General features: G+C 36.3%; 1 protein-coding gene across 3 annotated transcripts in view; it reads right to left on the reverse strand.

Annotated features, from left to right (window-relative positions):
- Positions 1–27,771, reverse strand: part of MUT (methylmalonyl CoA mutase) — a 60,149-nt gene that overhangs the window by 20,939 nt on the left and 11,439 nt on the right. For all 3 annotated transcript variants that reach the window (XM_005860918.2, XM_005860917.2, XM_005860919.2), the window contains exons 4-12: positions 24,666–24,823; positions 19,652–19,823; positions 18,042–18,290; positions 17,152–17,263; positions 15,945–16,060; positions 13,195–13,310; positions 9,609–9,740; positions 8,314–8,461; positions 4,646–4,813 (exon numbers count right to left, since the gene is read on the reverse strand). In XM_005860918.2, coding sequence (XP_005860980.1) covers positions 4,646–4,813; positions 8,314–8,461; positions 9,609–9,740; positions 13,195–13,310; positions 15,945–16,060; positions 17,152–17,263; positions 18,042–18,290; positions 19,652–19,823; positions 24,666–24,823 — 1,371 coding nt within the window. The remainder of the gene's footprint in view (positions 1–4,645; positions 4,814–8,313; positions 8,462–9,608; positions 9,741–13,194; positions 13,311–15,944; positions 16,061–17,151; positions 17,264–18,041; positions 18,291–19,651; positions 19,824–24,665; positions 24,824–27,771) is intronic.

Below are 27,771 nucleotides of genomic sequence, written 5' to 3' on the forward strand. Positions count from 1 at the left end.
GTGTGTGTGTGTGTGTGTTGAGAACTTTTAAGATTTATTCTTTTGCCATGGCTGGTATGGCTTAGTTAATTACAGCATCATCCTGTGCATCGAAGGGTCTCGGGTTGGATTCCCAGTCAGGGCAAATACTGAGGTTCTGAGTTGGATCCCCAGTTAGGTTGCATACGTATGGGAAGCAACCAACTGATGTTTCTTTCTTTCTCTTTCTCTCTCCCATTCCCTCTCCCCCTCTTCTTTTCTGTCTCTCTAGAATCAATGAAAAACATATTCTCAGGTAAGAATTTTTTAAAAAAGATTTATTTAGTAACCTTCAAATGTGCAATGCAGTATTAACTATTGTCACTATGCCATACATTACATCTCCATGGACGTTTGTACTTTGTGACTCCCTTCACCCATTTTCACCCACTCTCTGTCTCTGGCAATCATCAATCTGTTCTTCCACATGTAAGTGAGATCATATGGTATGGTTTTTCTCTGTCTGACTTATTTCACTGAGCATAACACCCTCTAGTATTGTCACAAATAGCAAGGTTTCATTCTTTGCATGGCTTAATAATATTCCATTGTGTATACAGACCACATTTTCATGGAGGTTCATGTTTTCCTTTTCTTCAGATAAATGCCCAGAAGTAGAATTACTAGCACATATGGTAGTTCTATTTTTAATTTTTTGAAAAACCTCCATAGTATTTTCTATAGCAGTTAGGTTGCATACGTATGGGAAGCAACCAACTGATGTTTCTTTCTTTCTCTTTCTCTCTCCCATTCCCTCTCCCCCTCTTATTTTCTGTCTCTCTAGAATCAATGAAAAACATATCCTCAGGTAAGAATTTTTTTTAAAAGATTTATTTAGTAACCTTCAAATATGCAATGCAGTATTAACTATTGTCACTATGCCATACATTACATCTCCATGGACATTTGTACTTTGTGACTCCCTTCACCCATTTTCACCCACTCTCTGTCTCTGGCAATCATCAATCTGTTCTTCCACATGTAAGTGAGATCATATGGTATGGTTTTTCTCTGTCTGACTTATTTCACTGAGCATAACACCCTCTAGTATTGTCACAAATAGCAAGGTTTCATTCTTTGCATGGCTTAATAATATTCCATTGTGTATACAGACCACATTTTCATGGAGGTTCATGTTTTCCTTTTCTTCAGATAAATGCCCAGAAGTAGAATTACTAGCACATATGGTAGTTCTATTTTTAATTTTTTGAAAAACCTCCATAGTATTTTCTATAGTGCCTGCACCAATTTACATTCCCACCAACAGGGTACAACAGTTCCCTTTTCTCTACATCCATGCCAACACTTGTTATTTTTGTCTTTTTGATAACAGCTATTCCAACAGGTGTGAGGTAATACCTCATTGTGGTTTTGATTTGCATTTCATTGATGATTAGTGATGTTGAGCACCTTTCACCTGTTGGCCATCTATATGTTTTCTTTGGAAGCATGTCTATTCAGATACTCGAGCCATTTTTAAATCACTCTTTGGTTATTGCAGCACCCATTTTCATTATCAAGTGATCGATCATATTTGGATGATAAATTATATGGTCATGCTAATTATCCCCCAACTATTTCTTTTCTGTCTCTATTACTTCCTTATAATATTCTTGTAATACTATAATCCTGCAATAGCACTTAACCCATCTCATTGAAGTTTACTCCTAGTCTATGACTTCTAAGGACAAGATCACATCTAAGCATCTTTATATCCTCAGTTCGTGGCACATAAAGGTGCTGAAAATATGCTATCGCTCTTGGGCAGATGCTATAGATTTAAAAGTTCCAAAAAAAAAAAAAGAAAACATGTAATAACAATTATCTCCAAATTGGGGATGGTTAGATTGCTAGGTATCGTCTATCTTTTCTAACAATGCTATGTACCATTTGTTCTGACATCCAAGTTATGGATTTGGAATGGAGGACTCAACTAGGAGAGGACTGTGAAATGTTGCCACTGGAGAAAGGGTCCTTGACTTATCTAAGCCTAACGTAAGCCTTGCAAATGTATTTTACTGAGAGGATAAAATGTTAGAAACAAGTGAATTTGAGTAAAGGGCACGCCAGTGTGCTTTGTACTATTTTCATTTTGTACCCTATCTATTAGTTTGAAATTATTTCTAAATAAAAAGTTATTATGAAGTGTCTTCCACTGAGCTGGGCCAGGCATATCACATTGTCTGCTTCATGATGGAAGTGGGCAGCATGAGGCTGCTAATTTTGCCTAGAGTACTTCGAAGCCACTGTTGTTAAAGGGGTTAGAAGATCCTGAAGGTAGTTACACATACTGGTGAGGGCAAACCACATTTATTTAATCAGGCCCCAGAAACTATAAGCTCCACAATGGCAGTTGCTAAATCTGTTTAATTAACCACCATATATTAGTGCTATCTAATTTAAAATCTATGCATCTTTCAATCAGGTAATACAACACTTTATATATTTACTACAAACAAATAATAAGAAAAATGCATGGGTACTGACTGCTGTAATTATAACAGATACCCATATTAACACTCAAGTGTGTCATTACAGAAAATGATACTTAGTCTTTAAACTCAGAGGAAAAAAGTACAGGAAACACCTACAGATATTCCAAGTGATTCAAATATCCAGAGTTAATACAACTTGTGAAATATATTCCTTGAAAATGTCTGCTTACTCATATAACAAGCCTGTGGGTTTTGGGGTTTTTTTCAGCTTGTATTTCAATTCCATTATTTTATGCTGCCTAATTATTTTAGTTCTTAAATTTTAATATCATGCCCAAGAGCTTAGATATTAGAGTCTCTAAAACTGCATTATAGATAGAAGTATTCCAGTGATAGATAGCAATAAAGAATAAAAGCCCTTTATATTCCCAAATAGTAAGCTATAGCTATGAAAAAATAGGCAAGTATGTTAACAAAAGCAATTTTGTGTTGACTATATTACCTTTAAGTATTGTGTTGGTAGTCAGAATAAAATACATATATATAGTTTGTTTGCTAGTACCATGTTATTACCAATCTCATAACCTCATACATATGTATTCTCTCATTTCATAAGTAGTCTCTAAAGCCACTATTTTATATTCTGAGTTGTAATGGAGAAAAAAAAATTATAGCCTGGGACACAAGCTCCCATTTCAATGATAGATTCCTGCTATAGTGGTGGGGGCTTTGTAGCATCTACAAATCATTTCCTTAGAGCAGTGATGGCGAACCTATGACAAGCGTGTCAGGGGTGACACGCGAACTCATTTTTTGGGTTGATTTTTCTTTGTTAAATGGCATTTAAATATATAAAATAAATATCAAAAATATAAATCTTTGTTTTACTATGGTTGCAAATATCAAAAAATTTCTATATGTGACACAGCACCAGAGTTAAGTTAGGGTTTTTCAAAATGCTGACACGCCAAGCTCAAAAGGTTCGCCATCACTGCCTTAGAGCAATCTCATATACAGTTCTTCTATCTTGATTTTTTTCCATTCTCAGTAAAAAAAGAAAAAGAGAACTTGATATAATTAAAAATTGGATTGGAAATAGACCCAATTTATGTTTTTGTTGTTGTTAATCCTCACCTGAAGGTAGTTTTCCATTGATTTTTAAAGAGTGGAAAGGAGGGGGAGAGACAAAGAGAGAGAAACATCAATGTGAGAGAGACACATCAATTGGTTACCTCCCACATGTGCCTCAACCAGAGCCAGGGATCAAGCCTGCAACCCAGATACATGCCCTTGTCCGGAATCGAACCTGGGACCCTTCAGTCCATGGGCCGACACTCTATCCACTCAGACAAAACAGTTAGGGCCCAATTTATATCCTTACTAATTATTTTAACTGGTAGGTAAAGGTAATATGTGGAAGGAGTCCCCCACTCCATTAATAGATTAATTGACATCACTGATTGTTACCTAGTGTCCATTTCTCCTTTCCTAAGATGACCTACATTTTTGTTCAAGAATCCACCTCTACCCCATTTGGCCAATAATTTTCAGGACAGGCTGATTCCATTTACATCTGAAATATGATATTTTTGGCTCAAGGAAAACTATACCCAATCAAATTAGCTTTAATAAAAAAGGGGTTTTATTGGACTATGTAACTGATACAGCTCTGAGTTAGGGCAGCATTTAGGGATGGGAGCATGGGGGAAATGGACAAGGTAGCTACTTTAAAACAACATAAGCAAACGCGGCCGACTGGCTAAGGACTCACTTTACTACCAGGGGAGGAGTGCTCACTGCATCTCTGGTTGCTATATGCACAGTGTGTTTACCATTCTCTATTCCAGCTGTGAGATTTTTATTACCTTATCCTGTTCCTTCTCATCACTGTTTATTGAATATAAAGAAAGTAGATCTCTATTTCGGTTACTAGTTTGCAAGGGGATAATTCTCTCAAAGAAGCTCTGTAAATTGTTAAATTATTCATATGAATTAAATATAAACTTAAAGAGAAAACAACATTGCCCACTTTTGGACTTTGTAGAACTTAGTAAAATCACCAGAAAATAATTTGGCTCAAAATCTACCACACATTGATCTTCAGGAAAGGTGTACAGTAAATTAAAGCGCTACATATTATTTATTCAGGATTCCCATCATAGCACTAGAAAAATATAGGCGATGAAAAATACCTGTGGCGGTATCACCCCTCCACACATGACAAGAATATCTGGCCGTCCAAGGGAGTTGAGCTGTTTGATGAGCTCAGGAACGAGGGTTTTGTGACCAGCAGCAAGTGTGCTCACACCCACAGCGTGCACATCTGCGTCCACAGCCTGCTGGGCCACCTCAAGGGGAGTCTAAATTAGAAAGTAAAGGGACAAATCTCATTTATTCCAAAAAGTGTTATCTACTTAACATTCTAAGATTTTACTCATTAAAAATCTTGAAGTGAATATAACTTCCTATTTCATCATTCTCAAATCATAAATACCAACTCATCCAATGGATGCAGTAACACCAGTGCTGGATTTGCTTCTAGCACTAGAATTTATCAGATTTAAGCTATACCAAAACATATTTCCTCTTCATTATCATTTTTTAAGAATGTATCTATTGTCTTCTTGATCAACATTTATTAAGTAGTGCAGTACAAGGCAACCTGTTATAGTATATGTGAAGAAGTAAAAGACCAAATATAAAATGCAATGTTAAAAGTGAATCTTAGATTTTAAAACAGAATGGGAAAGAGTGATGTTAGCAAGATAGCAGGCGAAGAAAACTCCAGGACATGGTTCTCCCACAGAGACACTGAATTAACAACAATATGTGGACCAAAATAACGTTGTAAGAACTCTAGTTTTAACCAGTTTGGAATATAAAATTTATAAAGGATATTTCCCATATTACATTATTAACTGAGTTACCCAAGATCATATCCACTTTCTGTAATGAGTCTGTGACATTGCTTTGATAATTTTCATGTATTTAAGTTATTCATATAAAAATGCCTAAGAGTTTCTCATTGAGAATATAATGTAAATTGAGAAATTTGAGAAGGATAAGGCCACCTCAGAAACTACTGCACAATTATAAGTACAAAAAAATTATCAAAATCTATGAATTTTCTAAGTTTGACAAGATTTTAAGGCTCATAATTTTAGTGTGGAAAGAAGAGAGTCTATACTCTCAGTAATGGAGCCACATTCAAGAAGATCTCTAGGTAAGTCATGCAGCATATAGATCAAATTTTAAATATGAAATATATTAACACATAAAATTAAATATATTAATACATAAAATTAAAACCTTTAAATAGTATGCATACTTTTGCCATTGATTTCTTAAAGGTGAGAAATTTAATTAATTTAAGCATGATTTGTCATCCATTTCATCCATGCTACCAAAATTTATGATAAAATTCCATCTAAACAGTTCAGTTCCATACTTTATGTTTATATAAACTATATTTTGCATTATCAAAGCCTGAAAATTTTGAAACCTCACATCTAATTTTGATTAAATCAGTCATCAAAGAACTACAGGGTTGTACCTTCAGCCACAGATAAGTTTTTATTTAAATGACATAGTATTCTGTTAACAAAGTTGATGGTACTAAAAGGCCAATTATATTTTTATAGATGGTATTTAAGAGGGAATAAACTTACAGTTCTTCAGAAAATTCTTTTAGGTGCCAAAGGCTGAAGAGAATTTTTTTTAATTACTTTTACTTTATGAAAGAAATACTTCCCAAAAGCTAATTACTAAATATTAGAAATGCATTACATTTGATCACTTTAAAACAAAAAACTAAAGTAAAATGGTAGAAGATAATTTTAAAAATAGAAAAGTATTCAACTTAAAGAATGAAAACAATCTAAATATATATGTTTATTTATAAAATATATTTGAGGAGCATTTGAACTCTTGCTTCCCAGTATATGTTATCAGTTTGGTTCAAATAAACACTTATAAAAATTCTCAAAAAATAATAATAAAATTAAATATATTTGAGATCCTTAATAAAACCTACCTTAAATGCATAAGACTCTAAACACATTTATAAATTCACCTACTAACACAGTTCAAGGCAGAAATTTGGGCTCTTTACGCTCTTTACAGTAACAATTTCTCCTAGACTCTCTTTCAAAATATTCAAAAATTCAAAAAGGGAAAACTCTTATGGGAGATTCTACAAAGGCTAAACCTCTAAAGGAAGGTTTACTTCTTCATTGGTAAAAATGCAATGAGTACTCTTTTAGTCTCTATCTTAGTTTAGTTGACGTATCTGCATTTGTAATAACAGTACTTCCCTCTCCTTGAAACTCTTCTCTTAGTTTTTATCCCCCTACTTATCCCATTTCCTTTCATTCCTTTGCTGTTTCCTTCTCTTCTATTTCCTTTTAATGTTCAAGTTTTCTTGTCTTGCTATATAAACTCTTTATGGAAAATTACATCCATGTCATGGTTTTAAGTAATATTTATATAGTGATGAGTCACAAAGTCTTGTCAATAATTGAGGCTTCTCTGCTATATTTCAGACATGTATATCCAACTTATGTGGTCATCTTCATTTGAATATCCCACAGCTGGTTCTCTTAAGCCTGCCAACCTATCTGTAAATAGCCCCTTTATTAAATTTTCTTCAAAATCCTAGCTGACTCTTTGTTTCTGCGAAGACTCCGATCCTGTCTTGTTTAAGGCCTTTGTTGTTTCTCACTCAGATTACCAAACATTTTAGCTGGACTCCTTGCACCTATTTAGTCACAGCTCCTCTCAATCCATTTCAGTAAGGGACTTTAGTACAAAGTGACCTTCCTAAAGTATAAATTTGATTGTGTCACTCTACCCAAACACAGTTGGGATAAAGTTCAAACTCCTTAGAATGGCATACAAGGCCATTCACCATAATCTGCACACCATCCCAAGCATTGTATTCTAATTTTCCTCAACCTCCTGGAGGCATCACGCTCCGTAGCTCTGCACCTCTGCTCAAGCCAACCCTTCTTCTTAGCATGCTCTTCCCTGCTTTGTTCTCAGGCTTCTGAAAGGCACAGCTCAAATGCAACTTCCTAGGATTCTTTGACAAGTTCCTCATCCCTAGTTTATCACATGGATATTACTGTACTGTGATTGGTAGTAAGTAAATCTCTGTTAGAAGCTTGTAACATCCCTGAAGACAAAAAAAAAAAATGTATCTTACAGAACTCAGAAGCTAACACCTGGTAGATGATCAGTAAATATGTAATGGATAAAACTTTTCATATAAAAATTATTACAATTTACTCCTCAACCAAAGATTGGGGGAGGGGAGGGAGTGAATGATTAATGACTCATCATTCTATAGAAAATTTCAGCTTCATTTACTTGCAACAAATTATTTTTCTGCTAGTTCTAATATTCTGTGATCAAATAAAATACTACTGGAGAGTAAAAAAGAGAAAATCTAATTTTAAATTGAGCTTACTCTGATGCTTGATTTCCTTTTAAAAACACTTTCCACCAATCCAATGTGGGCTATTCTTCCCACAAAATATTAGTCACATCTTAATAAGTAGCACAATAAGATACTTGAAAGTAATCTTCGCAGCTTCAGAAGCCTAATAAAGGTTACAGTTCAGAACTGACAATGATTTTTACGAAGTCTGATTAACAAGTACATTAGCATGAGTTATATTTCATTCCTACTTCTGTCCTAATTAGATTATATGCATTCAAAAATAAATTAGAAAATTTGTTGAATTCAAGTTCTTCTTTTAAAACTTTAAAATACCATCATGGTCTATTACGTTTTTATGACTTTTTTCTACATGTGATTTATGATATACTTTTTGAAATTCTCCCCAACAATTTTCAGTACCTGAAAAAGAGGACCAATGTCCACATCAAAACCCAGATCAGCAAATCCTGTAGCTATAACTTTTGCTCCTCTGTCATGTCCATCTTGTCCCATTTTTGCCACAAGAAGACGAGGTCTGCGACCTTCACGTTCCATGAATTTATGAACCCTAAGCAACATTTCAAAATACAATAATTATATATTAGTTGTCCAAAGGTAGGATATAAAACCTACAATTTATTTGCAGCATATCTTTCAAGTTTATTTAAAAATCTATTTATTCAAATATTTTAACATCTCTGTTTTACATTGAACTCCATTAAAGCCTGAATGTTTACCATCTCCCCCTTAGAGGAAAGTTTGAAAGATGGAACAGCCTGTAAGCCTATATCCCTGAGAGCTTCACAGTGAACCAAGATGAGAAAATGGCTACTTTTCACCTTCTTAAGCACCTCCAGAGTATTGAATATTAAATGTTAGAGATATCTAAATGTAAACTAAAAAGTGCCTTTCAGAGTTATTTACATACATATGCCACTCAGTAGCTGTAGTGAACTATCTATATACCTCCCTTCATAAGTGTGAGCTCCCCCAAGCTGACTACAGCATGTCTTACAATGACATGTAATCAAAATACTTGCTTAATTAAATCAATAAATGTATACCCCATATCAAAAAGCACTACATTTATTTCTGACAAAAGAAAAAAAGATTCCATTTTGATTACTTTCACCTTAGCTGTTTTGGTATTTATCTCGTATATAGGTAGTCACATAAAAATTTTAGTGGGAACTTTTATTACAAAGTTTGAGAAAACCAATCATCAGGAAGCTACTTTGTATACTTGAGAAGCATGATCCTTTTGTATTAATTTATATTTCCAAATTATGTTTGACAGTTATTACTGTCAGTTCAGTGAAGACTGATTTTAATTAAATGCATAGAGATGGCAACCAAATATGTACTTTCAAATAGGAAAATTAAGATTTTATAATTATTTTGAGCAATTAATGTAAATAGACTTGAGAAAATATGAAAGCATTTTAGTACTTTAGTAAGGAGAATGAAATTGAAGTACCTGGAGGATATGAAGCAATATCACATTAGTTAAATAAACATCTGTTTAAAATGAGAAACTATTAACGGGGACTATGGTGAAAGTTCAGAATATTGTTTTAGTAAAACTACAGACTAACAGGAAAGCCAATTTACATATTTTCCAAGGGGTATGTGAAAAAATTAAGCCTGCAGTAGATTCATGGGGACTGTGTTAACTGAAAAGATGATATGCTGCTATAAGAAATCTCACACATTACCTCGTGATAGCATATGTTATTTCTTTACTTTCTCCAAATTCTTGACGATAGGCTCCACTCACCATCCGATCATTAGCTTTGTGTTCACCAAATACCTTTTTCATGGCATCTGTGATTTCTCCAACTGTACATCTAAAATATTACAGGGAAGTTCTGTTAACATCATTTTTTGAGATTAAAATATTTAGTTACTGACTGGCCAATGTGGTTCAGTTGTTGAGCATTGGCCCATCAACCAGGAGGTCATGATTCGATTCCCAGTCAGGTCAAGGCACATGCCCAGGTTACAGGCTCGTGCCCCACTAGGGGGGCCTGCAGGAGGCAGCAGATTGATGTTTCTCTTTCATCAATGTTTCTATCTCTCTATCCCTTTCCCTTCCTCTCTCTAAAAATCAATAAAACATATATTTTAAAAATATTTAGTTATCTTAATATCAATAGTAGACATATTTTATTACCTGAGTAAAAAATATGCTGTCAAAAATGTAAATAAGAATTTTTTTATTGCATCATAAAAGTATCTTCCTCAGAATATGTATGAAAAGTGATTTGAGAGACATAGAAGCATGTAATAGACTGATGAATCTCAGAGGGAAGGCTGGGGTGGGGGATGGATGAGGAGAGATTAACCAGGGAATTTATATGCATACTAGAGGCCTGGTGCACAAAATTCATGCACTCGAGGGGCGGTGGGGGGGCGGGGGTCCCCTCAGCCTGGCCTGCCCCTTTCGCAGTCCAGGGAGCCCTTAGGGCAGTGGTTCTCAACCTTCTGGCCCTTTAAATACAGTTCCTAATGTTGTGACCCAACCATAAAATTATTTTCATTGCTACTTCATAACTGTAATGTTGCTACTGTTATGAATCATAATGTAAATATCTGATATGCAGGATGGTCTTAGGCGACCCCTGTGAAAGGGTCGTTCAATCACCAAAGGGGTCACGACCCACAGGTTGAGAACTGCTGCCTTAGTGGATGGCTGACTGATGGCTTAGGCCTCTCTCCAGGGGGATGGGGCCTAAGCTGGTGGTCAGACATCCTTAGCGCTGCCGCAGAGCGAGGAGAGGCTCCCGCCACCACTGCTGCACTTGCCAGCCGTGAGCCTGGCTCAGGGCTTCTGGCTGAGGGGTGCTCCCGCTGTGGGAGCACTCTGACCACCAGGGGGCAGCTTCTGCATTGAGCGTCTGCCCCCTGGTGGTCAGTGCGCATCATAGTGACCAGTAGTTCCACTGTGCAGTCAATTTGCATATTACCCTTTTATTATATAGGAGTAGAGGCCTGGCGCAAATTCGTGCACGGGTGGGGTCCCTCTGGGTGGCCTGCAGGGATAGGCCGAAACTCACAGTCCAACACCGCCTGCAGCTCCTTCCTGCTGCTCCCACTCATCCTGGCCCCACTGTGCCTGCCACGGGCTTGTGCCCAATCAGTCCAGATTGGGAGAGGCTCGCACTGCCACAGCAGCACTCTCCAGCCATGAGCTCTGTGTCTGGCGCCCTCCCAAGGGGAGTGGCCTGAGGAATCGGGCTGAAACCGGCTCTCCGACATCCCCCGAGGGGCCCCGGATTGCAAGAGGGCGCAGGCCAGGCTGAGTACACCCCACCAGTGCACAATCGGGCCAGGAAGGGACTGCAGGAGGGCTCCCGGGCATGTCCAGACCATTGCACTCAGTCCTTGATCGGCTGGACCCCAGCAGCAAGCTAACCTACCGGTCGGAGCATCTGTCCCCTGGTGGTCAGTGCACATCATAGCAATTGGTCGGCCAGTTGACTGTCTGCCCCCTGGTGGTCAGTGCACATTATAGCGAGTGGCTGAGCAGCCTTAGCATTTCATTAGCATATTACGCTTTGATTTGTTGTTTGTCTGTTCTGCTGTTCAGTCTATTTGCATATTAACCTTTTATTATATAGACTAGAATATGCATAGCCCCTGGGTCCATAGACACAGACAATAGTGTGGTGAAGGCCTGGGAGGGGCGGGTGCCAGGTGGAGGGGATCAATGAGGAAAATAACCGTATAGGGGAGAACATCTGTAATACTTTCAACAATAAAGATAAATTTTAAAAAAGAAAAGAAAAAGTGATTTTAGATGCCTTTATATATAGTAAACTCTTTTCAACATTTTCAACCAAAAAAATGACTGACCTAAAAACTATATATAGATAAACCTCTAAAGTTTACTGAATAATTTACTACAACATAAATGTGCAGAGAGCAATATATTTTTATAAGAAGACAATCTTTTAGCTTATCCCATCCATTTGTTTATTAATTCATTCAACATGCACTAAGTACCTAATTTGGGCCAAGCACTGGTAAGTGCTAGAAATTCATTGATATGTAAGACCAAAAAAAAAAAAACAACCACCACGTACCTGTTCTTACAGAGCTTATCATCCAGTCAGGGGATACAGACAATACACAGTAAACAATTACCAAGATAATAATGTGGTAATAAGTACTACAAGGACACTAAAGTAGGCCAAATGGAATGGGGTGACCGAGAAAGCAATTTTAAAGATATTGAAGATATGAAGACTTTTGAACTAGGATATAAATAATAAAAACAGAAGATAAGGGGAAGAGTATTTAAAAAAGAAAACACTACATACAAAGGCTCTGAGAAGTAGAAAAACTTTTTTTGTATTCTAAAAATAGAAAGGGGGACATTGAGGACACAGTGTAGTGAAGGAAGCAGGATAAAGTCAGAGAGGCAGGCAAGAGTCATATTCAGTGAGGCCTTGCAGGCCTTGGTAAGATTAGGTTTTAATTTAAAAGTACTAGAAGTCCATTGGAGGGATTTTAAGAAATTAAAACTGAAATAAATAAAATAAAAAACAACCCACACACTATTTACTCTACCCCTTAAGCACTTAAAACAACATGTTTTTAAAAAGCTCATTATCTTCAGCAATCTATAATAATAAAAGCGTAATATGCTCATTAGACTGGACAGCCAAACAACCTTCCGGACGTCCTTCCAGACAAAGCTGGGGCTGCGAGGGCCAAGGCAAGCTGCGGTAGCTGCGAGGGCCGAGCCCCTTGCGTGAATTTTGTGCATCAGGCCTCTAGTAAATAATAAAAGCAAATATAATTTATTTAGTGACATTATCACACATTGGGAGAAAAGTCTCTGTGAGTCACTCGCTTTTTTCCATGTCCTAGGAGGCAAGGCACTGATTGCCCTTATTCTGGACTATCTTTTCAAAGATATCTACATAGTGAATAGCCCTGGAAGTCAGACATATAGTCTACCTCTGGACAGAAGGCAAGTCTTCTTATTGTCCAATGTATTAACGTCTCCCTATATGTGAAAGTACATCAAACTTCAACTTGCAAATGGATTCATTACAATGTCAAATGCCCTGAGTCCCAGGGAAATACACAAGTATTAATATTCTGCATTCAAAATATATGAATGTTTTAAATGCACAGATGTTTAAGAAAAACAAGAATTAACTTTATTTTGTTCTCCAATATTTTCTTTTAGGCTCACATGGTTTATGGAATCAACCTTTTATTTTAGTACACTCTGAAAAGCTAACTGGCCAATTTTTACTGTTTGGAAATCTCCAAAGGTAATATCCTCACCTTGCGCGAGCGGCATCCACTGCAAGACCCAGAATATTCCCATCTCCACTGGCAGCACACGCAGTCAGCGCATCAAGACACCGGTCCGCCAAAGCAGGATCCCTGCTAGATTTGATCTTATGGGAAAGGTCAAGGAAAGGGAGGAGTTAAGTGAATAGAGAATAAAGCAGAGATTGGGAGATTAGACCCTGTTATACATCACACAGAAACTGTTCCATAGTCCTAACCTCAAGAATAAAAGGGGTAAAAAAAGAGAATAATATGTATCCTAAGTCTGATATTCCTTTAATTTACTCATTTACTCATTCAATAAACATTTAAGAACCTCCTAAATAATGCTAAATTCTGTATAGCCCTGATAAGTTAGAAACAAGCAGGGAAGTAATAACAGTGCTGACCATCCCAAGTAGTACATGCTTCTAGGCTTTTCCCCTTATCTTCTATTTCTTATTATTTATGTCCTAGTTCATAAGTCTTCATATCTTCAATATCTTTAAAACTGCTTTCCCAGCCACCCCATTGCATTTGGCCTACTCTAGTGTCTTTGTAGTATTATCACATGATAATCTTAGTATTTTTTTACTTAGTATTTGTCTGTATCCCCTGACTGGATGATAAGCTCTATAAGACACTGAAAACAAGTGGCTCTTTTATATGAGGAATTTCAAAGGCACTAAAGATGAATAGTGACAAGGAAGAAAAAAATGAGCAGATTACAACTTAGATAATATTTTAGTTACATTTTGTTTCCTTAACTAATTAACAATATATCAATATGTATGTATATTGTTTTTCCTTTTGTATTTAAGAGTAATAAGCCAGTCAGAGAAAGACAAACACCATATAATCTCACTTATATGTGGAATCTAATGAACAAAATAAACTGACAAAAAAGAGAAACAGAGACACTGGATACATAGAACAGACTGACAGCTGTCAGAGGGGAGGTGGGTGGGGTGGACAGGATGAAAGGTGAAGAGTATAGCCAAAGAACATATTTGCATAGCCCATTAGCCCACGGGCACAGATAGCAGTGTGGTGAGGGCCAGAGGGAGGGGAGAGTGGGCTCTGGATGGAGGGTAGGCAAAGAGGGGGAAATGGGGGACATTTGCAATAATGTCAACAATAAAAAATATATCTTAAAAAATTCCAAGGAGACAAAGAGAGACAGAGACCATGAGAAATACTGAGATAAACAAAGGCAATGAAAGGCATGGTCAAAAACTATTCCTAGATCTACTGTGCTCTGTCAACAACCTGTCTAAACGAAGTTACTTAAAATCCAATATTTTACAGGTTTTCATCACTTGTAAAATACGAGTCTAAAATACTATACTGCTCACTATGTCACTAAAATTCTATGGTATCCATAAGCAGAGGTGGGCCAGAAAATATATATTAAGGGCAAGGAAAAAACCAACTCCATTATTAAATTTCTCTCTCTTGCCCGAAATAAGGTCTATCATCATTTATTATAAATGGAACCCTTCAAGCTTGAGGGTATAGAATTAATAAAAGCCTAAAGTATAATAGAAGAGAAAAGGGGTTTCCCAAATATAATATATATTGAGACTTCTGTGACCACTGGAAATAAAATGCTACACCCTAAAAGGGCCTTTTAAAATGACAAAATGTAAGAGAGGAGTCACTATCTCCTGATTAAATAGGAGGAAATACCATTAAACATCTATCATTAACTCTATCATTATGCAGTCAATCTACCTGGACAAAGTAGATTGTTACAGATCATTTGAACCGAGAGGGGGGGAAGAGTTATATCTTAAACCAGGGGTGGGGAACCCTTTTTCTGCCAAAGACCATTTGGATATTTATAACATCATCCACAGGCCATACAAAATTATCAACTTAAAATTTAGTCTGCTATGTTTGGTCAAACCTTTAATTAACTCACCCCTAATGCCTTGGCAGGCCCAGACCAAATGATTTCTGGGGTCTTATATGGCCTGAGGGCCAGTCGTTCCCCACCCTTGTCTTAAACAATCACAGAGAAAGTAAACAGAGAAAAGCCATTAAGGAATTTCAAGTTTCCTGCCTTCGACATAAATACAACAGTCAGAGATTAAGAGACCAACGTAGCTTCACACAATAGAAATATATAGGTTACAACAGTGAAAATTAATATGTTTTATCTAGTTTAGTATTTCATATACTTTAGATCATATCTCAGTGAGAAGGAGAAATAAGAAGAAAAGACAGTACTTTCGTTTCAATCAAAATAAATGTAGTTCATTATAAAGTGCAGCTTACTAAAGCACTACCAAATATATTTTACTTAAAAATACAAAAACAGAAGGTAAATGATTCATAATAGTATCAGGAACCATGGTCTAATAGAAATAAATTACAGTGAGAAGCCCTGGGTTCCAATATGATTCTGAACTTTATTGTGAATTACATAATCACCTATGCCTTATTCTAATCTGCAAATGATAATCTATCTGTAAGTGATAGGAAATATTATTATGGTGTGGTTTTTAATATCTCAGAGGCAGATATCATGATTTAAAGCACTGAGTTTTTGTTGTCAACATACTTAGATTTGAGTCTTGGCTGTTCAATTATTTATCCAAGTTTCTCAATCTCCCTTATCTTTAGTTTTCCTTATTTTTAAAATATTGGGAAATAATATTCACCTCATGAGGTTGTTGTAAGGAATTAGCAGGATAATGTAAGGGCTTAGCCAGTGCCCAGAACAAAGAAAGCACTCAAAACATGATAGCTATTATTACCTTCTTAAGTTTTTCAATCTGCTTGTTACGCACTGAAGTATTATCAATCGCCATAACATCCACAGGTTCTTCTTTCTCCAGCTGGTACTTATTTACTCCAACAATTACTTCAGAACCTGTTATTTCCCAGAGGAAAATAATATGTAGATTCTACTCACAAATAAATGCCTAATAATAATAGTCTGATCATCATGAAATCTCTTGTAAGTTTAATATTATTAAGCAGTCTTCTTAACATTTAATGAAAAACTTTAATATAAATCAGCAAAACCCAATATGGGATGAAGGTGGGAGGGGGAAAAAAACAAGTATCAGAAACTCTGTAAAGGACCATTTTTATTATTCTCCCAAATAATATGCTTTCCCAGAGTTTCTGACAAACCATCTTCTAACACTTTTACAAAATCAAAACAGTCATAGCAGCAACCATCTAAGATTTATAAGGTAGAGAATTAACACCCAACAGGTTTTCTAATGTTTTCTTGAATTCTCTTATGGCCAATCGCATGAAAACAAAAAATATTTTTAAAACTATAAATGATAAACTAGAATAACAAAGACACTTCCTTAACATGATAAAGAATATATTTTGCCTCAAACTACCAGATTATTAGTCTAGCAAAAGACAACCTGCTACCCCAACACCAGGTTATATCCCTTCTTAATTCCTTCATAGAATTTACCACAATCTAGAATTGCTTTTTTTTATTTACTTGTTTACTTGTTAATTTTCTCTCTCTTACTAAAATGTTAACTCTGTGGCTGCACAGACTATGTCTGTCCTATTTACAGTTGTACGCTCAGACACAGCACAGCGTCTCAAAGACTTAAGACTAAAAAAGTGTTGATTGATTGAATAAATAAATGGAACTCCAATGTAGAGCCCAATGACCAATAATCATGTCACCTTTCAAATGCTGAAGATACCCACTCACACACATGTACATGGACACAATGGGCATGCCTCCATTCATACTTGCATACTTTGTACATATGCTTGTCCATTTGCACCCATACATACTAAAATACAAACAGAGAGAGACAGACAGACAGATAGATGGATAGATTTAGATGAGAAACATTTTATCCACATTTCCATTTTCCTGTTACTTTTGTTTTATTGACTACATATGTTATCTTCAAACAGAAATTAATATTTCATTTTAAATACTGGATTTCACATATGAACACTTCTACTTTATCTTACCAGAATCAATTCTAGCTTGTCTTCGGGCAGCACATTCTTCAATTCGAAGTTTTGGTATTCCCTCTGCTACGGCTTTGGCCATTCCACCCATTTCTTCAATTTCATTAATGAGCTAAGAAAAACAGTTTAATAAAATGAGAAGAGAATATAAAACTATTTTCATAAACTATTCAGATTTAGGTTACATAATTACTAATATTGAATTATTCCAGTGGTAAATTTAATGATTTATAAGAATTAAGTTAACATCAAAGGCATTAATTAGAACCAAACCAGCCAGGACCAATTCTACTTTTTATTTGAGCAGCAGAGTAATGGTATAACTCCATCTTTATTGACACTGCCAGGAACCATGTAAACCTTCAATCACAGCCTCAGATATAAATAAAATTGTGGAAAAGGGGTGGTGGAATAGTACCTGACAGCAGAAAGGAGCAAGGTCAATCGCACTTTCTTTTTTTTTTTTTTTTTTTTACAAATATGCATTTCTTTTTTTAATATTTTTTTTTTATTTCAGAGAGAAAGGGAGAAGGAGAGATAGAAACATTAATGATGAGAATCATTGATTGGCTGCCTCCTGCATGCCCCCTACAGGGAATCAAGCCAGCAACCTGGGGCATGTGCTCTTGACCAGAACTGAACCCGGGACACTTCAGTCCACAGACAGACACTCTATCCACTGAGCCAAACTGGCTAGGGCAAATACACACGTATTTTTTAAATTACGTTTCAGTTTCGAATACTAGAAAGTCAAATCTAAAATTCTTTTCCATCAAACATTTTTAATCTTCAGATAAATCTATAAATGATTTGATTTATAAATCAAAACATCTATAAATCTGTATAAACCTGTAAATCTTGAAAACAAAGTTTAAAGAGACTAAACTGACCTTCAAAGCAGCCTCATACACGTCATTTGTGAGAGATTCCATCATATATGAACCGCCCCAAGGATCAGCTACTTTGGGAATCCCAGATTCTTCTTGAATGATGATTTGTGTGTTCCTGGCAATTCGAGCACTTTTCACGGTGGGCAAACCCAAGGCTTCATCAAAAGAATTTGTGTGCAAAGATTGAGTCCCTCCAAAGACCGCTGCCATTGCTTCCACTGTGGTACGAATAATGTTATTGTAAGGATCCTAAAATATTTAATGAGAAAAAAAATGGCAACAGTTGATATATATATGTATGTCTACATTAGGCTTCAGAATAGCAAATAAATTTAGACAAATTAATAAATGAGCCAGACTTAGAATTAAGAGTCAAAGTGTCTAGTCTGTGTGTAAGCACTAAAAATATTACCTCTTATAATCCCTGAAATATTAAATATTTGTTGTTTCACTTTTGTATTCCTTACTCTTCTGTAAGTGTATCATAACTATACACCTTGTTTACTTAGATTATAACATCCTTCATTTCATAAATCACTATCTCCTAATTATTTTGTATACCTTGAGTATCTGCCACAAGATGTACCCAAAACAGGCTCTCAATAAATGAGTTATTGTGCTCCTAGTTGTGATTTGGGCAAGTCATTGAACCTTTCAGGACTTCAATTTCCTTAGCTGTAAAAATGAGGAGTTTAAGACAAATACAATTATTAAAGTTCCTTCCAATCCTGAAGTCTATATTTCTCCATTTATAATGACATGAAGTTATATTTAATGTGGAGCATATTCATTTTATTCACTTTTAAATATATAAAAACAATATAACTCTAAAGCTATAAATTATTTTAAAATTTATCAAAAAAACTTTATAAAGAAAAATGCATATAAAAGACTACCATAAAAATTTTAATAGAATAAAATTAAATTACCCAAGTGATGATAATTTTTAAATGCTCTATCTGCATGCATGCTTACTTAAACATACAACTATAATAAATAAATATATATAATCAATTTATTAGACAGTTTTATGTTATGAATTTTCACCCTTAAAATTATTTAAAACAATAGCATTAAATTATGATTTATACTTCTTCCTCACCACATTTTTTCCCTTTTAAAAGTAAAGCATGTACCCTGGCTGGTTTGGCTCAATGGATGGGGCGTCAGCTTGCAGACTGAAGAGTCCTGGGTTCGATTCCAGTCAAGGGCACATGCCTGGATTGTGCGCTTGATCCCCAGTAGTGGGTGTGCAGGAGGCAACCGATCAATGATTCTCATCATTGATGTTTCTATCTCTCTCTCCCTCTCCCTTTCCCTCTGAAATCAATAAAAATATTTTTAAAAATAAAAATAAATAAAAGTAAAACATGTAAGCTGATTTAAATAATTTTATATTGTTAACCACTAGAGGGAGACAATTTTATTTATTTTAATATGTGTAAAAACAAATAAGTATGAATGTGTTAAGTATGAATTATGCTTCAGATTAATAATTATTTTCAAATATTAGCAGATAGGTTCTTAAATCTATTTCCTGATTGTGTCGTGTTGCTTACAAGAAAACATATGGCTTTGTTAAAATTCTACACTTTAAATTATGTGCATACCTGCTCAGTAAGTGACCATCCTGATGTCTGACAATGTGCTCTTAGAAGAAGGGATTTAGAGTTCTTAGGCTGAAAGATTTTCTCGATTAAGTGAGCCCAGAGTCTTCTCCCAGCTCTCATTTTTGCTATTTCCATGTAGAAGTTCATCCCAATTCCCCAGAAGAAAGACAACCTAAAATAGTAATGTTAAGTCCAGAATTTGATTATACTTAACAATATAAAATGGAAAATAAAATGAATTGTATCACACACTAAAAACAATGTCAGATTTTAATTTCACAACTTAATTTATATTAAAATCAAGCATATATACTTTAGTAACTTTAAACCTAACATATAAAAGTAGTTTTATGCATGCAGAAGAAATGGCTGTGATTATTTGCTTCAGGTAAGAATTAATTCACTTTATAATTGTGTTGTTGATTTTTTAGAAAAAAAAAGTCCTCTTGTGTCTTTAAAGAATTATTCACGCCCTAACCGGTTTGGCTCAGTGGACAGAGCATTGGCCTGCGGACTCAAGGGTCCCAGGTTCGATTCCGGTCAAGGGCATGTACCTTGGTTGCGGGCACATCCCCAGTGGGGAGTGTGCAGGAGGCAGCTGATCGATGTTTCTCTCTCATCGATGTTTCTAACTCTCTATCCCTCTCCCTTCCTCTCTGTAGAAAATCAATAAAATATATATTTAAAAAAAAGAATTATTCACTACACACACACACACACGTGGATATTTTTTAAGAATACCCAAAGGCAGGGGTCACTTACAAAGGGACTAAAACTACAAGCTTGATTGTTTGAATAGCAATTTAAATTTTTTTAAAAGAATGACTATCTAGGCATATACTTGGTTTAGGCATATATTTTTCCAATTATTCCCAACCTACTACTCCCTTTTACATTATGAGCTGTAGACATTTAAGTTACTTGCCTGAGTCTAAAAGCACAAAGGTTGTGAACCCCTATATAAAACAAGGTGAGCCTTAAGAAAAGAAACTAAAACACAATAAAAATTCTTGATATACGCTTGGAAGTTTTTGTTTTTATTTTTTGTTTTATTTTTATTGAATGTATTGGGGTGACACTGGTTAATAAAATTATATGGGGTTCAGGTGTACATTTCTATAACACGTCATCTATATATTATATTGTGGGTTCAACAACCCAAGCCAAGTCTACTGCCATCACCATTTTTCCCTCCTATATCCTCTTCTACCTCTCCCCACCCCCCTTTTCTTCTGGTAATCACCATACTGTTGTCTATGTCTATGAGTTGTCTGTTTGTTTGTTTGTTTTTTGTGTGTTTTTGTTTGTTTATTTTTTTTTTTTATTAAATCTTTATTGTTCAGGTTACATTTGTTCCTCTTTTTTTCCCCCCCATAAGTCCCCTCCTCCCAGTTCCCACCCCACCCTCCGCCCTCACTCCCCACCCACTGTCCTCATCCATAGGTGCACGATTTTTGTCCAGTTTCTTCCCGCATCTCCCATTCCCCTTTCCCCCCCAAGAATAGTCAGTCCATTCCCTTTCTATGTCCCTGATTCATTATAATCACCAGTTCATTCTGTACATCAGATTATTTATTCACTTGATTCTTAGATTCACTTGTTGATAGATGCATGTTTGTTGTTCACAATTTGTATCTTTACCTTTTTCTTCTTCCTCCTCTTAAAGGATACCTTTCAGCATTTCATATAATACTGGTTTAGTGGTGATGAACTCCTTTAGCTTTTCCTTATCTGTGAAGCTCTTTATCTGACCTTCAATTCTGAATGATAGCTTTGCTGGATAAAGTAATCTTGGTTGTAGGTTCTTGCTATTCATCACTTTGAATATTTCTTGCCACTCCCTTCTGGCCTGCAAAGTTTCTGTTGAGAAATCAGCTGACAGTCGTATGGGTATTCCCTTGTAGGTAATTGAGTCTCTTTCTCTTGCTGCTTTTAAGATTCTCTCTTTGTCTTTTGCTCTTGGCATTTTAATTATGATATGTCTTGGTGTGGTCCTCTTTGGATTCCTTTTGTTTGGGGTTCTCTGCGCTTCTTGGACCTGTAAGTCCATTTCTTTCACCAGGTGGGGGAAGTTTTCTGCCATTATTTCTTCAAATAGGTTTTCAATATCTTGCTGTCTCTCATCTTCTGGCACCCCAATTATTCTGATGTTTGTACGCTTGAAGCTGTCCCAGAGGCTCCTTACACTATCTTCGTATTTTCGGATTCTTTTTTCATTTTGCTTTTCCGGTTGGGTGTTTTTTGCTTCTTCGCATTTCAAATCTTTGACTTGATTCTTGCGCTCCTCTGGTCTGCTATTGGGTGTAATATTCTTTATTTCCGACCGTGTATGCTTAATTTCTAGTTGTTTCTTTATCATAGCATCGAGGGTCTCATTAGTTTTCGTGAGGCTCTCCAAAAGTTTATTGCAAGCCCTCAAAATTGCGTTTTTTAGCTCTATATCCTCCATTTCTGTCATGTTTTTTTGTCTCCGCATTTTTTATGCTTTCTTGGTGCACCCCCTAGTGGTCTTTGTGCGCAGTCTTGTTCTAGTTGAGCCTTGATTGTTGTAGTTAATACTAGAGGGATTTGACCACCAGGCCGACTGGCTGTGTGAATCAGCTGTGTCTGCCGCGGAAAACTTCTGTCCTCTGGGGAGGTGCTAATCTAGCCTTTGCCTGAGGCGATCCGGCAAATGGCTCTGCGCAGGGCTTGGGCGGGGCGGGACCAACAGGACGGGCGGGCGGAGGGAGCAGTTATGGCTGCCCTCAGCCCCGTTCCCAGAGGCTCTGCTTCTCAGAACCCCAGGAACCGCTGCAAACCTCGGAGAGAAAGCTGCCTTCCAACTGATGCCAGACACTCCCGCTTCTCCCGTTTGAGTCCGAGTCCCCAGCGATTCGCCCGTATCTGGAGCTCAGAGTCTGAGACTCCCCCCTGACCGAAAACGACAACCGCGCTCTCAGCCACCAGCCCGCTTTGCGCGCGCACCTCCGCACCTGAGTATTTTCCACACTGCGCCTCCTCTGAGCCTCGGTGTGCTGTTATTTTTCCTTCTAGTTGAAGAGTCTCTCCTCAGCCAGCCTTCCTGTGGTTCTGGGTGATGTCCGTTCCGTCTTTTAGTTGTATTTTTGAAGTGGTTGTTTGCGGCAGCAGTCTCCGGTGTTTACCTATGCCGCCATCTTAGATAATTCCATGAATTATTTTAATTGCAACAATGATCAGGATCATTTATTGGCGGGAGGCATTCCTAAGGAGTGCGGAGGACAGGGAGTAAAATGAAAGCTTGTCTGCATAGTATCTCCATAAAATGGTCAAGCTTTCATTACCAGGGATGTTATACCTGTGACCCTGGGAGAGAGGCAGTGGTGGGCCTAGTGGGGCCGCTACTTGGTCTGGAACATTTATAGGGCCAATCACAGCTTGCAAGAGGATTGTGGCCAACATCATCAGATGCCTCCTCACCCTCAGCCCCCACTTCCTCTTTCTATGGAGTCTGTGAAATCTGAGTTCCATGTCAATATCTAAAGAGCATTGAGGAGAACAGGCAGAAGAAGCCTTCCTGGGTTCTGGATGATGTCTGTTTTGTCTTTTAGTTGTATTTTTGAAGTGGTTGTGTGAGGCAGCAATTTCAGGTGTTTACCTATGCCGCCATTGTGGTTTCTCCTGTTTGTTTGTTTTTGTTTTTTATTTCCCCTAGCTGGAAGTTCTTAACACAGCAGTTCTCAAATATTTTGGTCTCAGGCTCCCTTTAACTCTTTTTTTTAAAAATATATTTTATTGATTTTTTACAGAGAGGAAGGTTGAGGGATAGAGAGTTAGAAACATCAATGAGAGAGATACATCGATCAGCTGCCTCCTGCACACCTCCTACTGGGGATGTGCCCGCAACCAAGGTACATGCCCTTGACCGGAATCGAACCTGAGACCCTTCAGTCCGAAGGCCGACACTCTATCCACTGAGCCAAACTGGTTAGGGCTCCCTTTAACTCTTAAAAATTAAGAAAAGTTGTTTATTTGGATAATATCTATCAATATTTTATATATTAATTCATTTAGAAATAACAAATCCAACATATTAACATAAGTAACATTTTTATTAAAAAATAATACTTTTCTAAAACAAAAAGTTGTAAGAGTCACTGGTCTACATTTTTGCAAATCTCTTTAATGTGTGGCTCCAGGAAGATAGCTGGAGTCACATATCTGCTTCTGCATTTAACCTGTTACATCACATATCAGGTAGTCTTTGAAAACTACTGCATATTCTTGAGAGAATCAAAGTGAAAATAGCAAATTCTTAATATAATCATGAAATCCCTTTTGACCTCTAAAACCCAGGAAAGTGTTTTAATGACTCCCAGGAGTCCTTGAACCACACTTTGAGAACTGCTGTCATAATAAGTATGCAACAATCCCTCATATGAGCATTTACTAGCCTATAACCTCTGAGGGCAGAAGCCATATTTTTCACATGCTACATTCCTAGTGCTTGGCCCAGAGCAAAGCTTAGCATGTTATTGCTCATCAGACTGATTTTGATCTCCATATTTAAATGCTTCATAAATTTCTTTTAAGTTTGTTCATGTTGTCATACAATTTTATTAACAAGGTGTTTGAAAGAAAATTTTTAATAGCACTGGCATTCCAAATTTATAAGTGCAACAGATGAAAAACTAAAATGTAATCGGTGACTTCTGTATTTTAAATTTTCATTGAAAAAAATAAAAACAAATCTATCTTAAACATTATATTCACATTTTAATATTATTTCTCAAAACGTGCCAGTTAATTGTATTCTCTGAATATCACAGGAGACAAGATTCTTATTTACCAAGAAGTATAGTCAAACTTTATTCTGATTTTTAATTATGAACAGTATTAACTTATTCTCTCATTAACACTCTGATAAAACAATAGAATATAGTATAACACATATACAAAATCATTTTATCAATATATTTTGCTGTGTGTGCTCATAAAATAATCCTATGCATTTTCTTAATGTTGAGGCAATATCCGAGTTTAATTTACTCACCTTGGTGCAAATTCATCAATTGTCAGGCCAGCTTGGATTCCAGTTCTACAGTACTCCAACCCATCTGCTATAGTATAGGCCAGTTCCAAGATGGCATCCGCTCCTGCTTCCTGCATATGGTATCCACTGATTGAAATTGAATTAAATTTTGGCATGTGCTACATAAAATAAAATCAAAACACAACACTGAATAAAAATATTAAAAGGTTTTATTAAATCTATTTTATAAGACAATATTATTTTTAAATGATGTTCAACTCAGATATACTAAGTAACTTAAGCATTAAATATTTTCAGTTAATAATTAAATGTAACAAAGTAAGCATTAAATATTTTCAGTTAATATTATAAGCTACTTTGTTACATTTAATTCACTTGCCAATTTAAATGACTGATCCAATGAACCTTAAACACCATCACCTTTAACACCAAAAATTTAAACTTCAAAATTAGCTGGCTGAGGTCAGGAATGTAACCTTTGCCCTGAGAACTGAATAAAGACATCTTTAATTCAAAACCAATGACTTTAACCTCATAAGAGGTCCTAAGACCTCATAACTTTGGGCTAATCTGCTGAAGATGTATAAATTTAATTGTTATTCACTTGTTATTAATTATCTTATTTGAATGAAGTTATTGAACATAAGTACACAATATAGGAACAAATAGGAAAATTATTCAATCCCAAGTACTACATATTGAAACAAAACAGGATAAAATCAATAGCAAAAATCAAAGATTTCAGTTTAATTTACTGAGATATTTAATGCTATGCATATCTTAGACAGATTCTTTCTACCATAATCACTAAGAAAACAACATTTCCACTATTCTCCTAAAATTTCATGTTAGATAGGATGCATATCACACATATTCTCAAGAGCCAAAAAATTATTATCCTTCCCAAAAATTAACCAAACATAAAATAATAAAAACTAAGTGACCAGGAAGATAACTGGAAGTCACAGTGGTTAAGAACATGGGCTCTGGAATCAGAGTGCTCAAATTCTAGCTGTCACTTAACTAGCCATGACACTGACTGTAGGCAAGTTTCTCGACCTTGTTATTCCTGCATTTCCTAAACTATAAACTAGAGATAATGATTGTACCTTCCTCATGAAGTTGTTGGATTAAATGAAATGATTCATCTAAACTACTTAGTATTATGTCAGTGCACAGTAAGCACACAAAAAATTAGTTGGCCTAGCTGGTTTCTCGGTGGTTAGAACGTCAGCCTGTGGACTAAACAGTATCGGGCATGTGCGATAGGCAACCAATTGATGTGTCTCTCTCCCTGTCTCTCCCCCTCCCTTAAACTCTCTCTAAAAATCAATGAAAAAAATACTCTCGGGTGAGAATTAACAACAACAAAAAATCAGTTGTTCTAGCATATTATGTGGATTATCTGTATTTTAGTTTATAGCTAACTAAAAGCTCTTTAAAATTTTCCATCACATGCCCTAACTGGTTTGGCTCAGTGGATAGAGCATCGGCCTGGGGACTGAAGGGTCCCGGGTTTGATTCCAGTCAAGGGCATATACCTTGGTTGCGGGCACATCCCCAGTAGGAGGCGTGCAGGAGGCAGCTGATTGATGTTTCTCTCTCATTGATGTTTCTAACTCTCTATCCCTCTCCCTTTCTCTCTGTAAAAAATCAATAAAATATATTTTTTAAAAACATTTCCATCACAAAAGCAGTAAGGGACTTGAATTCCATGGAAGATACTACTTGAGTATACTGGGAATTTACAAATAAGAAGCAAGGAAACAAACATGTGCTTCTCTACCAAGAGGAGTTTTTAGTAGCAGGATTTCTTTAATAATAATAAAAATACTGGACTATTAAAATATTATTCAGCCTTAAAAAGGGAGGATGGTCTAACACATGCTACAACATGGATGCTCCATGAGGACATTATGCTAAGTGAAATGAGCCAGTCGTACAAAGATAAATACTATATGGTTCCCTTTATATGTGGTGCTTAGTCAAATTGATAAAGATTAAAAAGTAGAATGGTGGTTGTGAGGAAGGAGGGGATAATAGAAAGTTAGTACTTAGATACAGAGTTTCAGTTTTGCAAGATTAAGAGTTCTGGAGATGAATGGTGGTGATGGCTGCAAAACAATGTGAACGTACTTAATGCCACTGACTATACACTTAAAAATTATTAAGATGGTAAATTTTATGGTATGTGTACTTTGCCACGATTAGAAATTTTTTAAGGAATAATACAAAAGTTTACAGTTTACAAGCACTTTAATACAACATTATTTGATCAATATCTGAAACTGGCACTTTTATCATTTTTATGAAGGACTATATATAAAGCAATTTTGAGCTTGTAGAGGACATTAGGATCTTTTACAAGGTGAAATGTACAAGTGTGGCAGCACAGACTGCTATATTCTCCACTCTCCTATAATACCTGAACTATAAATTCAGAGGGCCAATGTCCAGAACTGCACTTCCAATCTTCCCTCACTACTGGTGTGTGTCCATTGAGGCATACAAGTAGAAATTTGGTCTGTTCCTTCTGGAAGTTTACCTTTTATCAGATAAGCCGGGTCCCTCTCTTCATACAAACACACCTGGCCCATGAGCTGGCACACTAACAACAGAGGAGAAGCCAGATGAAAGGAAACTGGAACCCTATGACTGTGATGGTTTCTGACACCCACCTTACTACTTCTACATGAAAGAGAACTGCCTCCTATTTAGTTTAAGCCACTACTTTTTGTATATCTGGGTTGTCATATGCTATCCTCCTGGGCATGTGTTCCTGACATTGAAAAGGGTGATAGAAATGTACAATTCTATACAATATCATTTTCATGGACAGATGAAATCTATGAAAATAAATAAAACTGCAAAGTGTAAAGGCTAAATCTCAAAGGAGGAGAATATGCCCTAACCAGTTTGGCTCAGTGGATAGAGCATTGGCCTGCGGGCTCAAGGGTCCCAGGTTCGATTCCGGTCAAGGGCATGTACCTTGGTTGTGGGCACATCCCCAGTAGGGAGTGTGCAGGAGGCAGCTGATCGATGTTTCTAAGTTTCTATCCTTCTCCCTCTCCCTTCCTCTCTGTAAAAAATCAATAAAATATATTTT

This window comes from Myotis brandtii, unplaced genomic scaffold (genome assembly GCF_000412655.1).
Source record: "Myotis brandtii unplaced genomic scaffold, ASM41265v1 scaffold143, whole genome shotgun sequence".
Classification (NCBI taxonomy): Eukaryota; Metazoa; Chordata; class Mammalia; order Chiroptera; family Vespertilionidae; genus Myotis; species Myotis brandtii.